The sequence below is a fragment of the Strigops habroptila genome, chromosome 3 (assembly GCF_004027225.2).
Source record: "Strigops habroptila isolate Jane chromosome 3, bStrHab1.2.pri, whole genome shotgun sequence".
NCBI lineage: Eukaryota > Metazoa > Chordata > Aves > Psittaciformes > Psittacidae > Strigops > Strigops habroptila.
In genome coordinates this window covers 42,852,745-42,867,410 of record NC_044279.2, presented here as the reverse complement: position 1 = coordinate 42,867,410, position 14,666 = coordinate 42,852,745, and the positions used below count along the sequence as shown (strand labels likewise).

At 34.6% G+C, this 14,666-nt stretch overlaps 1 protein-coding gene across 9 annotated transcripts in view; it reads left to right on the top strand.

Moving 5' to 3' along the window:
• The window catches only part of PPFIA2 (PTPRF interacting protein alpha 2), a 317,029-nt gene that overhangs the window by 165,087 nt on the left and 137,276 nt on the right, over positions 1-14,666 (top strand). For 5 of the 9 annotated variants that reach the window (XM_030479349.1, XM_030479347.1, XM_030479348.1 and 2 more), the window contains one exon: positions 4,929-4,991. The exons of the other annotated variants lie outside the window; for them this stretch is intronic. In XM_030479349.1, coding sequence (XP_030335209.1) covers positions 4,929-4,991 — 63 coding nt within the window. The remainder of the gene's footprint in view (positions 1-4,928; positions 4,992-14,666) is intronic. 9 annotated transcript variants of the gene reach the window in all.

Sequence of the window (14,666 nt, the reverse complement as noted above, 5' to 3'; positions counted from 1 at the left end):
TACTGGGAGAGGATTACTGTACAGACTGCAAGGCCTATCTGTATATTAGGTATTAGGGCTAGGTCTTGCATATTTTTACATGTAGGTTTAACTCTGCAGTGATAACAAGTTCCCTTTAGCTCAAGAGGAATACTCCCATGAACAAAGTCAAGTGTGTATAGGTCAGTGTACACACCAGAGAGGTCCTATTGATGTAGATGGATATAGAGTGGGTTTTGTTACTTCTTTTTACCTTTTTTCTGCAGGCTACCATCAAGTATATAATAATTATTAACTTACGCATAGTGTGTGTATATGTACAGTGTATATCAAGTCCTAAAATCATAGAATAGTTTGAGTTGGAAGGGACCTTTAAAGGCCATCTAGTCCAACCCCCCTGCAGTGGGCAGGGACATCTTCAACCAGACCATGTTACTCAGAGCCCATCCAACCTGGCCTTTAATGTTACCAGGGATGGGGCATCTACCACCTCTCTGGGCAACCTGTTCCAGTGCCTTGCCACCTTCATTGTGAAAAATTTCTTCCTTATATGTAGTATAAATCTACTCTCTTTTAGTTTAAAACCATTACTCCTTGTCCTATCCCTACCTGCCGTTGTAAAAAGTCTGTTGTCATCTTTCTTACAAGCCCCCTTTAAGTATTGAAAGAACATACTAAGGTCTCTCTGCAGCCTTCTTCAGGCTAAATAACCTTAGATAGTTTGTGTATATTATATCCTATATATGCAAAATTATTGTATATTTATGGGTACACACACATGCAGAGACATACCAATTCTGGTTATAAAAAGGAGATTCCATTTGATTTCCCTGACTTAAGAGCATAGACACTTCTAACTCTTGTTAAAAGTGCTAAGCTGATAATTTAGGACCATTCATTTACTTCCCATATTTACAATGTTATTACATGTAAGTGAGTATTTAACTGAATGAGAAAGTATAATTAAAGAACAAAGATCATATCTTAAATGTTTATGGGGTTTTTTAGATGGAGGAAGAAAAATAAATTATATATGTTTTGGTTCAACAATAAAAGATCACTTTCTGTGCAGAACCAGCTGATAGGTTCAGATAAGAAGCCTCTCACAAAGACAACTCCGATATACTGAGGGCAGCTGATAGTAAGATGGGGCAATATAAAACATTAGATATAGCGAAAATGCTATTGGTTATGGGTTTGTTGGGTTTGGGGGGTTTTTTTGTTTGGTTGGTTTGGGGTTTTTTTATAAATAAATAAATAAATCCAACACTTTTCTAGTACAAACGTTAAAAGAAATTAGAGGGTTTTGTTTAATTTTGATGATATATTAAGAAGTCAAATTAATTTTTCAGGAATAACTATGCATTTCCATGGAAGAAACAACTTGAGTTGAAGGTACTGGTTGTTGTAGTAACCATGTGAGGTGCATGAGATACTACATGGAACCAGCTTCACTGCAGGATAGGCTTAGCTGAAGCCACTTTCCTAGTCTGAGTAGACTAAAACACATAAAAATCATTTTGGAATGTGGTAAGTGATGTAAGACTGGTCACCACAAAATTCTAGTCAAGAAACACCAGATATTGCTCTGAGGGAGAATTTCTTACTTGTGAGAGCAGGCTAATAATTACTTTTCTAGTAAATATGTTCCATTTGTCAGTTACGTACATCATAGAAGTCAAAAAATTAAGGAAGATTCTGCACTGCTTTCTTCAATATATCAACAAATTAGATTTATTCGGTGAATATCTTTGAATTTGCCAGCAGCTTTGGATACCACTGACTATAAAACCTGGCTTTCTTTTTCATTTATGTCCTTACTTTGGAAATGGCCTTGAAATTAGTGCTGTAGTGCTGATATAACTGAGAGCAGGAGAGCTCCTGCTTTACCAGAGCTTTGACTGGGGACTTCCTATGATTAATTTACAGAACTAGCTAAAATTTTGTTTAATTTAGTGCTTCCACAGAGGCTTGAAATTGTAGTCTCATATATCCTTTGTCACTATTTCCATCTAGTTGTGAAATGCAGGCCAGTTTGGTGCATATGTTGGCCATTATTCGTGATGTTGTTTGATTCTGTTTTGGAAACGCCAGGAGGTATTAGCTTCGCTGTGTATGTATCTAAAGGGCTTTTTGTAGGTGATGAATTTTCTGAAAATGTTTTCAGATGTGCCATAGCCTCACACAAGGCTTTTCTACGTGGAAACACAAAAGAGAGAAGAGAAAAAGCCTGGAAACAGTTTGGGGTCCACCCTTTAGGGTACAGATTGGGAATCTATCCCTGTGCATGTGTATCACAGCAAGTAGTAGCTGAAGTGCTCATCCCAGGCAAGAATATAGTTCTAGAGCTTCATTTTCAGATTTTTTTATCTTTGTTGACCTTATTTTTTCCTCTGATAAGCTTTAATGCATTTTCTGTAGGAGGAAGACGAAACTGTAATAGACAGCTTCTAATAGGCGATAGTTACTAGGGTACAAATTATTAAGTAGATGCTATAATATTAGATGCATTCCTGAATGGAGTAAATATTCTATCAAGATGCATGAGATGGGAATTGCTGCATTACTTACACTGGATAACTCATTCATGGATTTTGTATCTCAAATGATTGCCAGTAGAATCTTCATGACAATGCAATGTTTCAGTCTTAACATGCATGGTTTGAAGACAAACAATTTTAGAATTAATGCATAAATTTTATACTTTTTATTGAATATATTTCTTTCATTTCTCTTTTCATACACTTGACATTTTAGGTATTACGAGTCCAGTTAGATAGGGAATTACCATGGCTATAACAAAATAGCCTTGCAGCCTTGAAATATCAGGGATCACACATTTCCAGTTATGTAAAGTTTCCCATAGTAGGCCTGAAGAGTCAAAATACTGGTCCTTAAACTTATCAGCTGCTAGAATTCATTTTATACTTTTCATCAGTAAACCTTTAGTCACAGTTTTACAAGAGGAAAGAGGGGGAAAACTGTTTACAAGAATAGACTAAAGTTACCCAGAGGATATTGCTTTTAACAGTGATGAATAACAGGCAAAAATGAATTAGTTAACAGAGCTCAGATGCAGCAGTCAAAAGTATACAGTAGATCTACCTTTTCACACAAAAGTGCAAAATTATCAGAAAACATTTTATATGAGATATGAGTAAATTAAAAAATGTGCAAAAATGTGGAAATATTTACACCTTTTTTTAACCCTTTTTCAGTAGTTGTGTATGTATAAACATTGAGATTAAATTTAATAAGCATCAAACCATTATTAAATAAAGATGTGAGACAAATAATGGATGGATAATGTTTATAAGGTATATGTTTTCTTATGCTGAGATATTGTTTATTTCAAGCCATATCATGCTGACATAATGTGGGCTGTGTTTTCCTTACAAAATTCTGGAGCAACGATTGTGTTAAAGATGTGTCTAAACATGCTACCTGAATTGACCATGAAGTTGATTTGCAGGGAAACGTTCTTTCCAAAGTAGCTGCTTTGTATGAAGTGAAATTGCCTTAAAAAAAAAAAAAAAAAAAAAAAAAAAAAAAAAAAACCAAACAAACAACTACAATACAAAGCATTATAAAAACTTTTTCAAATATTTAAGGTGGTAAATATAACGACGGGAAATCTGACAGAAGGAAGTTAAGAACTTGGCAGCATACACGGAGAGTTTGCTTAAAATTCAAGATTTATTCTTTTTTGTTACCACTAATAGCATAATTCTCCTTTAAAACCTTGAAAGTTAAAACTATTTCAAATATTTTAAAACTCTTACAAATTCCAGAATGAACATCAGTGGCAATATGTGGTTTGTAGATAGACAAACATGGATACGTGCCTGTGGCTGTTATCAAAGATATTATTAATGTGCACATTTTAGTTTACTGCAAAAGTCAGTATTAATATACAGTCAGGCTTAACTTCCTTATAAATTATAATAATGAAGTCACTATAAAACACATCTTGCAATATGTTGTATTTTCCAAATGTTATATTGTGCTATTAAAAATACTTGAATCCAAAAATACTGTCTTTCTGTCAGTTCTGAATACCAGGTTTACTGAATTGAGTTGGTAAATAGTCACAGAAATAAAGTGTAGGTCAATATTTACTTTGAGAGATAATGAAGCTCAACTATAATTAGCATGAACATTGTATGTATTGTTACATATGCTCTCAACAATGGAAAGAAATTGTTTAAAGGTTTAGTCTAGAACTGTTTTGGGTTTCTTTGTTTGGTTTGTTGTTATTTATTTAAAATGGTAGTCAGGATAGATTGAATCAGAGGTTTAAAAAGTACTTCTAGAATTTGTTGAAAATTTATGATATTAATTTCCTCTGAAATAAATGTGATCTGAAGAATTGTAATCTGATCAGATTTCCCATTAGTCGGGATCTTTTTGAAGAAGAATGTTACATGTTGGAATCTGCAAAACTAAATTAAGAAGTTATGAAAAAGGAGTAAAAATAACATTCAATGCTAAAATATATTCTTCAGATAGCTGAAGGGACTTCTTTTGATGTCTTTCCATAAATTGTTTTAATTTGGGGGAGTAGATCCTTCTTTTTTCAAACCTCACAAACAGGTAAAGCTCTTGCCTTATCTAGAGACTTCAGATTAGAGTTAGCCATGGAGCTATAATTATTTCTCCATAGCTATCTGACTTTTTGACAGTGCTTCAGAGTTCACTTCTGTGACGCACTACAGAACACCGAAGTGACTCACTATTTGGTTGTTCTCAGCACCTCATGAGCCAGGAAATGTAACAATACTTTCAATTTTTTTATGTGAATTTCAGTTGAGCCACATTTTTCTTCTCTTAGTCAGCTTGCTTGAATGATAACAACATTCATCTTGTTAGCATGGTGTAATTTAAATATACTGTAGCACTGTATAAAATTGTGTTCCATTCAGCGGAATCTCTGTTGCCCCCTTTTTCAGATGACGGTTGCTGCTGGTACGAGCATTGAGAATAACATTCAAAGGACCATATCCTGCCCTAATGTATGTTCAAAATATCTTGGATTTTTGTGAAATTTAAATGCAAAGCCTCCTAATGTGAATTTCATATTTTATTGCCCACAGAAGCTTGTGCATCTTGAGGTTACATCACATTATATGTTTCAGGGTCAATGAATATTGTACTACAAGTGAGGTCTCACTCTATCAAAATTACTGAATTACTGTCATTTTTTTTCTGATGCAGCTAAATAAAGACAATGTTAATATATTCACAGTTCCTTCTGCGTTTACCTTGCTTCCCACCCAGCAAAATGCTCCTGTCAGTTGAAATCAGTAGAACAGCAATAAGCAAAGTGAGGAAAGCAATGAGAGGCTATATTTATTCTACTGAACTCTGTTCTAGATTGGATTTTCATATAAAGATGTGTAATACTAAATTTGGAAGGAAGGTAATTTCATTTTTCTTGCTTAAACAAATGTATCTCATGACTTAAAATAGAAGAGAGGAATTCTATCGCTCAGGAAAGGTAGACTAAGAAATCTATTTTGTTAACACATGAAGCAATTATTCACTTGTAGTATAATAGGTCATTTATCTTTTTTCACTAAAAGTGTTCAGATAATGGGAAGTTATTGGGCCAAAATTGAACTCTTATACATTATTTGGGAAACATTAATGAGAATTTGGGATGTACCACTGAGAAAAGACTGTGGCTCTGTATTATATAGAAGTTATTTCTTATCATGTAATGTGTTCACTAATTTATTTTTCAGCTAAAGATTATCATGTTTATAGGGGAATAGGCAGGAGGAATTCTGGATAAACATTTCCATCACCTTAAGTTCTTTTAAGGTAGAACAAATAATCAAAGTACAAGCACAATATAGTCAAAATAACTAACAGCAAAGAGAAAAATACTATGAATTAATATTGTCAAGAAGTTTGTTTGTCCTCCCTATCTGGGAAAAAAAAAAAAAAATTCAACATCTTAAACCAATCTTTTTTTTTGGAAAGTTCATGCTCTTACAGGAACATAGAGAAATTCTTCACACTGCATTCTTAGAAGATACTGCATCTAATGATCTGAATCATTATGAATTTCTGAATATATTCCTTGAATGGACCAATATTATAAATTCTTGTCTATAATTTGTACTATTTGATTCCAGTTTCAGACTTCCTTCTATGCAGAAGAAAAAAGCTTCCTCAGTATATAACATGATTAATCTCTCATCTCATCTGGATTTCAATATGACTTTAACTTCTCCAAGGCAATTTTAGTATTTCAGTCTGCATATACTACCATTTTGAATGGAAGATAGTAGTATTAAAGCTAATAATATGACAGAACTGACAAGCATGGAAAAACACAGGATTTCAAATTTAGTTATAGAAGTCCATAGCATTACCTCAACTGCCATTGAACAAGAATATCCTTACTCTTGCCTTTAGAGATCACAGGAGCTGTCATTATAAACTACAGTACTTAATCATCCCAGTTTTAATTTTGTTTTTTCTCTCTGTAGTTATGCAAAGATTTTTTGTTCTCCAAAAAGAAATACATCAACCTCCACAAGAAAGGGGATAAAATTTAGAATCCATTAAATGCTCTTCTAACTCCATCTCCTGATTTTAATTTCAAAAGTTTAATGTTGAATTTAATGTTGTTGCCTCTGCTCTAGAGACAGTGGAGGGTAGAGGCAGTCTCACCTGTTGGTTTTCTGAAGGTATCGGTCTTTGTTGACTAAAGAGGACCTAAAAGGCTGCCTTGGCTTAGTTACCTTCCTAATAGGTGATTAAAATTAAGTAATACAAACCTTGTTTTCACAATTTAAGATGATGTTTAGAATAAGAATTACCTCACCAGACTTGTAGCCTCCTAAAAGTCTGGTCAATTAAGCCATGATGCAGCCACTTTCAATGAATAAAACAAGGTATACCTTTTGAGGAATTGTCCTCATTAAGATATCTTGGATGGAATGTTACTGAGAGGTCTTTCTCTCGTAACTTAAGCTGGTGAATAGCTTAGCCTAGACATTAAAAATCATTCCAAAGCTGAAACTCAGAAAAAAAAGTAAGTTCCTATGCGGGTAACAGTGAAAAATCTGGCAAATCAGTTGAAAGACCAGACTTTATTAAGTCCTTCTGATATCTCTCCATGAATTGAAAAGAATTCTTAAATGATCTTTAATAAAAAAGGTACTTCCTAGTCTAGATTTTACTTTCAGTGTAAGTGCACATAAAATAAAAACTTCCATGTTTAAAAGTACTATTGATTTCCTACGGAGGGGGAAATAGCTCAGTTCAGTCACAAAGGGTATGAAACAAGCTCTTGCCATTATTATTTAGTTATACCCAAAGTCATTGTCAAGTAGTCATGAGGCCTAATTTTAAATTCGCACTTTATAAATAGGTGCAAACAATGAAATTCTTAACTCTGAAGACTCTTAACAAGGAAATTCAGTATTTTTCTGTTACGTACTTCCAAATAATTCTCAGTGAAAGTCTATGTTATGATTTTAATGAATTTTAGTACTTTAATTCCTTATTTTTTTATTATACCTAATTTTTGCATAGTCCTATTAGATACAAAAGAATTCCATTCAGACACAGAATATAATCCGTACCAACATCTACATGCCACCCAATGCACAAAGCCTTCAGCAAGAATGAAGAGCAGAAGTCTGCACTCACCCTTTCGCCCATCATTTGCGGGGAGAATAGTAAGGGAAGGCAGTTTTGTTTTTCAAGTACTTCTCTTGATACAAGATCCGCCCGGGGCACAATAACAATTACAAAAGCAGATCGAGCTTCACTTTAGAGAAATACTGTAACTGAAAAGAGTCATCCAAAACTGGGTGAATAATTGCAAAGTGGTTTATTCACTCCTAAATACTCTAGTTCCCTGTTAATTGGAAACTATTTATGTAGCTATTCATTACTGAATAAAACACAGCTCCTTAGTCTTTTTCACAGGTACACTTTTATGTCACGACCGATTGTTCTTATGCTAATTAGAAAAAAGAAAACTGCGAACAAAAATGCTTAATGTACTTTGTAATATACAAGAAAGAAAATTAATTAAATAATTTATTTTATTCCATTGAATTCCAAACCCGCAATTACCTTTGTGAACTGTAGTTTCAATAACTGGCATTAAGGCTGTCAAATCTACATCTGAAACTGTTTGAGTGCACAGTAACTAACTTTTCAATTACTGAGCTACATTATTCTGAAATGTTTTCTGGTTTCTTGCAATTACTGTGAATTGTACAACTTTTTATTTCTGCCTTCAGTAAAAGAGAGAGCTGTGGAAGATGCTCTCAGAAGCATAAAATTTTCAGTCAGTATATATTGCACTGGTTCAGCATTTTAATTACATAACATTAATTTTACAGTTGTAATTAATTATAAACCTCAGTTATTTAGTTAAAAAAGAGGCACAATTCATTTCATTTGGCTTTTCTGGCTCTTAATATCAGACCTAAAATGTATTTCTAGAAGTACTCAGCTGGAAGCAGTGACTGAGATGCTAAAACTATACAAAAAACATAGAATAGGTTGTTCATGAGAGATATATGCTAAAATATTTCAAAACTCTCTTTAATCCTAACATCTCTTAATGTTATTAATAACAATTGTAAGTGGATTTTTAAATATAAAGTGTGGATAGTATATAATTTTGCTTAATAGGAGTACACTGCAAAGCTTGCAATAAAACTGAAACTCAAGAAGAGACTGCAATATATTTGCAATTGATCACTGAGATATTATGATGATTTTCAGGTTATAATTTTGTGGGCAATTTATCACAAATTAAAAAAAAATCTAATTTGTGTGCTGTTGCTCTGTGAAGTTTACACCTCCACAATCTTCATTATAATCCTCGATTTACCTTTATTCCCACATAAACTTTCCGTTTTCTATTTCTTATTCCTATGAATTGTTTACATGAGAGAAGCTGAGTGAAGAAACTGATATTAAACACAACAGTAATATGCTATTGTGTTATATTCCTTTCTCTTACATACTGCTTAGTGGCATAATAAGAGGCACTTAACTGCTGGGTTTGCTGTCTTTCATACAAGATATACCAAATCTTGATTGTTTCTCTCTCTATATATATTTACGTATCATTGTTATAGATTGGTCTTTAAACAACCACTGCAATTGCTATATGCGTTGAAAAAAAATGTTTCTTGATAAGAAATAATATCTGCAGATGTACTCCTAAAATATGCATGTGTTCTAATACACCTGGATGGACATTACTGGTGGATATAAAGTCGTTTAGACAGAGCAGTCTATCATACCTCAATGCCATTACTTTATGGCTGGAAACAGTGCAAGCTAATGGTCGGAACAAAGACAGGACACTTTGTATGCAGATCCAGTTGCTGGGTTTGCATGATCTTGAGCTTCTGCAAAATGTTGAGTATTAATACTCAAGTATTAATACTCCTTTTTTTTACAGCTCTTTAAGGTCCACAATAAAAATGTAAATAACAAAATATAAAGACAGGCTGAGAGAGTTGGGTTTGTTCAGCCTAGACAAGGCTCTGCAGAGACCTTAGAGCAGCCTTCCAGTACCTAAAGGGGCTGACAAGAAAGCTGGACAGGGGCTTTTTACAAGGGCATGTAGTGACAGGACAAGGGGGAATGGCTGTAAACTGAGAGAAGGGAGATTCAGATTAGACATTAGGAACAAATTCTTTACTGTGAGGGTGGTGAGGCACTGGCACAGGTTGCCCAGAGAAGCTGTGGCTGTCCCATCCCTGGCAGTGTTCAAGGCCAGGTTGGACGGGACTTTGAGCAACCATCCCATGGCAGGGCGTTGGAACTAGATGAGCTTTAAGGTCCCTTCTGTAATTATATATACATACAAATATATTACATTTTGAGTGATGACATAGAAATTTTTTTTGTAGTCGTTTCCCCAGACAATAGTTCTGCTTTATTAAATTGCTAATACTTGTCATCTACGAAGAAACAAATATGCCCCAAGAAAGAAAATTAATTATTTCAAAGGTCAGTATTACTTAAGCACTTGTTTCATGCTTACAGCCCATTGAAGTTAGAAATAATTGAAAAGCATCCACATATTAGTCGTGACAGATCAGAGGAAAAAGCTTACACCAAATATTATGTTTTGAATTTCCTCAATGCCTTAAGAAAGTCACTGGATTGGAAATGCACAAATGCTTTATACAAAAATGATTGAATATAATACTACAGCAAGGATTAAACTTGATTTCAATTTCCCAAAGGAAATGACGGGGAAAAAAATCTATACTATGAGAACTCTAAACTGTATATTAAATATAGCATATTTTTTTCTTTACCTGAGGAGCCATGATGACAGACCCTAAAAGAAATTCATTAAGAGAAGCTCTCCTCTGGTTACCTTTACATTCTGATGCTGCTGCAGTATGGATTAGTTTATATTTGCAAAAGGATAAAAGTGGGAATATAATCCTTCTGTAGAGTTTGAATTTCACTTGACCTTAGAATTGCATCTCCAGCATCCTTGTAGGCCCCCTTCAGATACTGGAAGGCTGCTATGAGGTCTCCACGCAGCCTTCTCTTCTCCAGGCTGAACAGCCCCAACTTTCTCAGCCTGTCTTCATATAGGATACTCCTGGAGGAAGGAAAAGACTTGAAACAATAGTGAGTTTCAATCCAAACTAACATTATTGTTACCAGAAAGAAGCATACTGGTCACACATAGGAACAACATTTCTTCCTGGTAACTGCTGTAGGAAAAAAACATGTACTTCCTAGATACTATTTTACCTTTTTTCTTCTTTTCTGATCTTACGACCTCCTGCCCATAAACAGCATAACATCCCTGTTGATTTTTATGTTCTTAAATACCTTTGAGGATAAGTCTGAGCTGTTGCAGTGGAACAGTTTAACCTCCAACTCCAGGACCAGCTGTCTAAGTGTCATACACCTGGGTGCAGTTTTAGTATGCAATAGATTTAGTCACTTCTGCAAAGACAATATGCCTTGCAGGGTAAGGAGACAGGTTTTCAGGGACTATCTTGTAATATAATTCCCTTTTGGTAACTATAAATGTGTGACCTGTATATATTTCAGCTAGTTTAAAATCGTCCAAAGGTATCTCAGAAAGCATGTCATTCTGTCCACTTCTTGGTCTTCTCTTAGAATATTATATTCTCGCATCACAAAAGTGATGATATTTTTGTGGTTAGTTATTTTTTAGTGTATCTAAGGAACAAAAAGGGTTTGTACATGGTTTCATGGAAAATTACATTTTTATGAAGACCTGACCTCTAGCAAACTGTGTTCTTCACTCTAGACCTGCACCTGAGGAGGGGTCTTGTTCAGACTGTATCTCTCACCGCTCATGATACCATGGTACTCTCCAGCTGTGAGAAGAGGAGATGATGTTGTTCCAATTGTATAAAGGAACTTTATTTGGCCTGAACAAAAATATTTGCCCAAGATGAAGAGCTACCACAGAAACCTATTTCAACTTACAGAAATGCAATTCATGGAAAAAGCTTTTGAGTCTAAATCACCCATATGTTTTTGCTCCTAAGAGGTTTCCCAATGCAGTAGAGACTTCTGGAAACATTTTGCAGCCCCTCGGAGCAGTAGTTTTATTCAATTGCTTTGCAACTCTAACTGTATCCACAATGTGGTCCCATGGTCTGTCCTTTTAGTAGAGCCTCAGCATAAACTAATATTTGTCATACATGCCTACATAATAACTTCAGTTTCTAAAGAAGTGAAGAAATCTGCGAGAGCTATTGAATTGCTGCTGCAGAGTTTTCAGAATAGCAGCATGCAACACCAGGTTCTTTTAGATATTACATACGAGAAAGATTTACCATTTAATACTGAATTTACTTGTTTGAAGATATTTGACTTTACCTATACGTAGGTTGAAGCCAGCTCAAACCTGTTGCTCTCTTCAGAGCCACTTTTGCTGTTTGCTCAATATTTATACTCTTCGTTGGTCTGAGCCACAAATACAGCTCCCCCATGCTGGTCTGTCTGGCTCAGGCAGATAATACTTTCTGTTGATTATTTTAGAGAAGGCTGTTTACATAACCAATTGACCCACTCAACTGATACAGCCATTTATCCACAACAAAGGCCACTCCCTGGTCTCCTTGGTATTGAGATAAGTTCATCTGCCTTTTATGATAGCTTTGTCCACTTCCAAGATTATTTTCTGAGCTTCCTGCGCACATCATTCTTGTCTGTCTTCTCTGAGCTTTATTTCACTGTAGGGGTTTATTGATCCATGACACAGAATCAGCAATATTGCAGATTACAGCAAATACTCTTGGAAGAACAAAAAGAACATGTTAAGCCGTTTGTACGTGCATCTCCTTCTTTCCTTAACAAGTCCAAATGACCACATTCAGATAATAAAGCTGACATTTGTCAAGTTCAGTATTCTTCTGGAATACAGAGGTTCTAATATAGAAATTCCATCAATAGACAGAAATATGATACTTCACGTAGGAAAGGTGAAAAAGGCATTAGTCATATGAATAATTCTTTTTATTACATTATTAGTTCTCTGGTAGCAAACCAAAGATTTGTTTTTAAATGTTTTATAAAGATATCTATGAAATACTATCCAGTCATTACTGAGAAGGCCTTTAGAAAATAATTTAAAAGTAATTAAACTTTTCATTTACATTTAAAAATAGACATACATATAAGTTCTTATGCAAACTTGTTTGAAGGTCTTGTAGACACTGCATGCATGTCCATGCAATTTTACATAAGCTACTTAGTAACAGACAAATAAAATCTCAGCATAATTTGTGGAAAAAGAGTAAATCAAGTTGAATAGGCTTCCTGAGGCAAAACAGAAGGTACAACTTTGTGCAAAGTTAAGCATGATAAGAAGGGAAGGATATTTTCAAATATATCTATTTCAGCAGATAGGGGCTTGTATGTCTGTGTGTATGAAGAGGATAGCTTTTACTATCCCCTTTATTTTTGCAAAGTGGACTCATTTGTTTCTCATATTGCAGTTTTTGTTATTGAGAAAACCTTTTGATATGATTACAATACAATTGCTTGGGGGTTTGGTTGAGGTTTTTTATTTTATTTGGTTTTGTTTCCAAAAATATCTAAAAGTGGGTAATGAACACTGAAATGCTGTCACTGCATTTTAATTCATTTAGTCTTCTTGGTTTTGGCCACTGAATGCAGTTGAAAAATTATTCCAAAATTTAAAGAAGGAACGTTACTTTTCTAGACATCCATTTAGTCCCTCCCACATTAGAATACATTGCTTTCTTAGTGTATAGGCACTTATATTTCACTTTAAATAAAAATATTGTATTAACTTACACTATAGCTCAGTGGCTTATTCATAAAGTTGGTAATAAAATTTTGAATAATAGAGATTGGAAATGTTAGATAACACACAGCTTTACAGAGTATTGAAAACCAATTGATTCAAAATGGACGAGAAGGAAAAGAGGTGCCTCAAGGTGCCACCTTCAGTTCTATAATATGAACTGGTTTTCTTGCATTCCAGCAGTGCTAAAATAGATGTCTGCCTATGTGGGTATCTTTAAGACTTTTAGTAAATTTGTATGTGATGATTATATACTAAATATAGTGCAGGTAGCTAGCATTTTGGCTGACAAAGAAGTCAGATTTTCAGTTCATCAGGCAGGTCAAGACAGAGTGCTCTGCCTAGATATATTGAAGCATGACATTCCCAAAGTGTTAGGTGGTTTAGCACCCAGGTGGGGGTTTTGCCTTCTGGGTTACCCACAGACAGTTTACAGACAAACTGTGAGATAGCTGCAGTACCTGTGAGGGAGCTGGAAGTGAACTGAGTTGCTAGCTGCATGGCCACACCTGGGACAGTGCTTTACAGGCAGCTAGGATGTAGACTTTGGCACCTAACATGGACCTCTGGAATTATCTTCTGCTTGATATCTGATGCTGTGACTCTTTCTTTTTTTTTACCTTCTGCTTGTCGCAGCCTTTGTTAATCAATCCAAATTCAGAAGTGCTAAACTAGATGTCTGCCTGAGGCAGATATATTCAAGATTTTCTGTAAACTAATGAGTGATGGTTATATACTAAATATATTCCAGGCAATTACCTTTTTGTGATGACAGAGATTTCAGGCTTTCATACTGAGACGATTGCATGTCTCTAAATCGAAGTTTACAAAGTATAGTATAGTACTATTGCTGTACTTATTCACTATCTTCACTACACTTAACTAAGTCCCACTGATTTTTTTACAAGTAGAAAAGCACATATGTTCCCTAGAAAACGGGAAAACAGTGCGGTATCATTTTCTGCAAGATTTATGTTCTTCCTGTTTAGAAAAGTCTTGCTTTTATGGCCGGGAAGTTTATTTTCATGTATGAGTGGCATAATGCAATGCTGTGGCCTTAATTCAGTATCTACTTTTTTTCCATATCAGAAGTACCAAATCTCATTTCTCTTGATTGAAATATTTCTCTACAATAATGAGAAATTTTCCTCTTTTACTAAGGAACTAAAAGGTAAATGTTTAACATAAACGGCTCACTAGGAAGTTTTGTTAGTAATATATGCAAACAAGCAACTGTTCAGTTTTACCAACATTAAACTAGTACAAGAAATTCTCTTCTGGAAAGGCTGTCGTCTATTAAATTTTGCTTTTGACCGAATTTTGGTACCCTCTTCATTGCAATAATCACTTTTCTCTCAGCTTT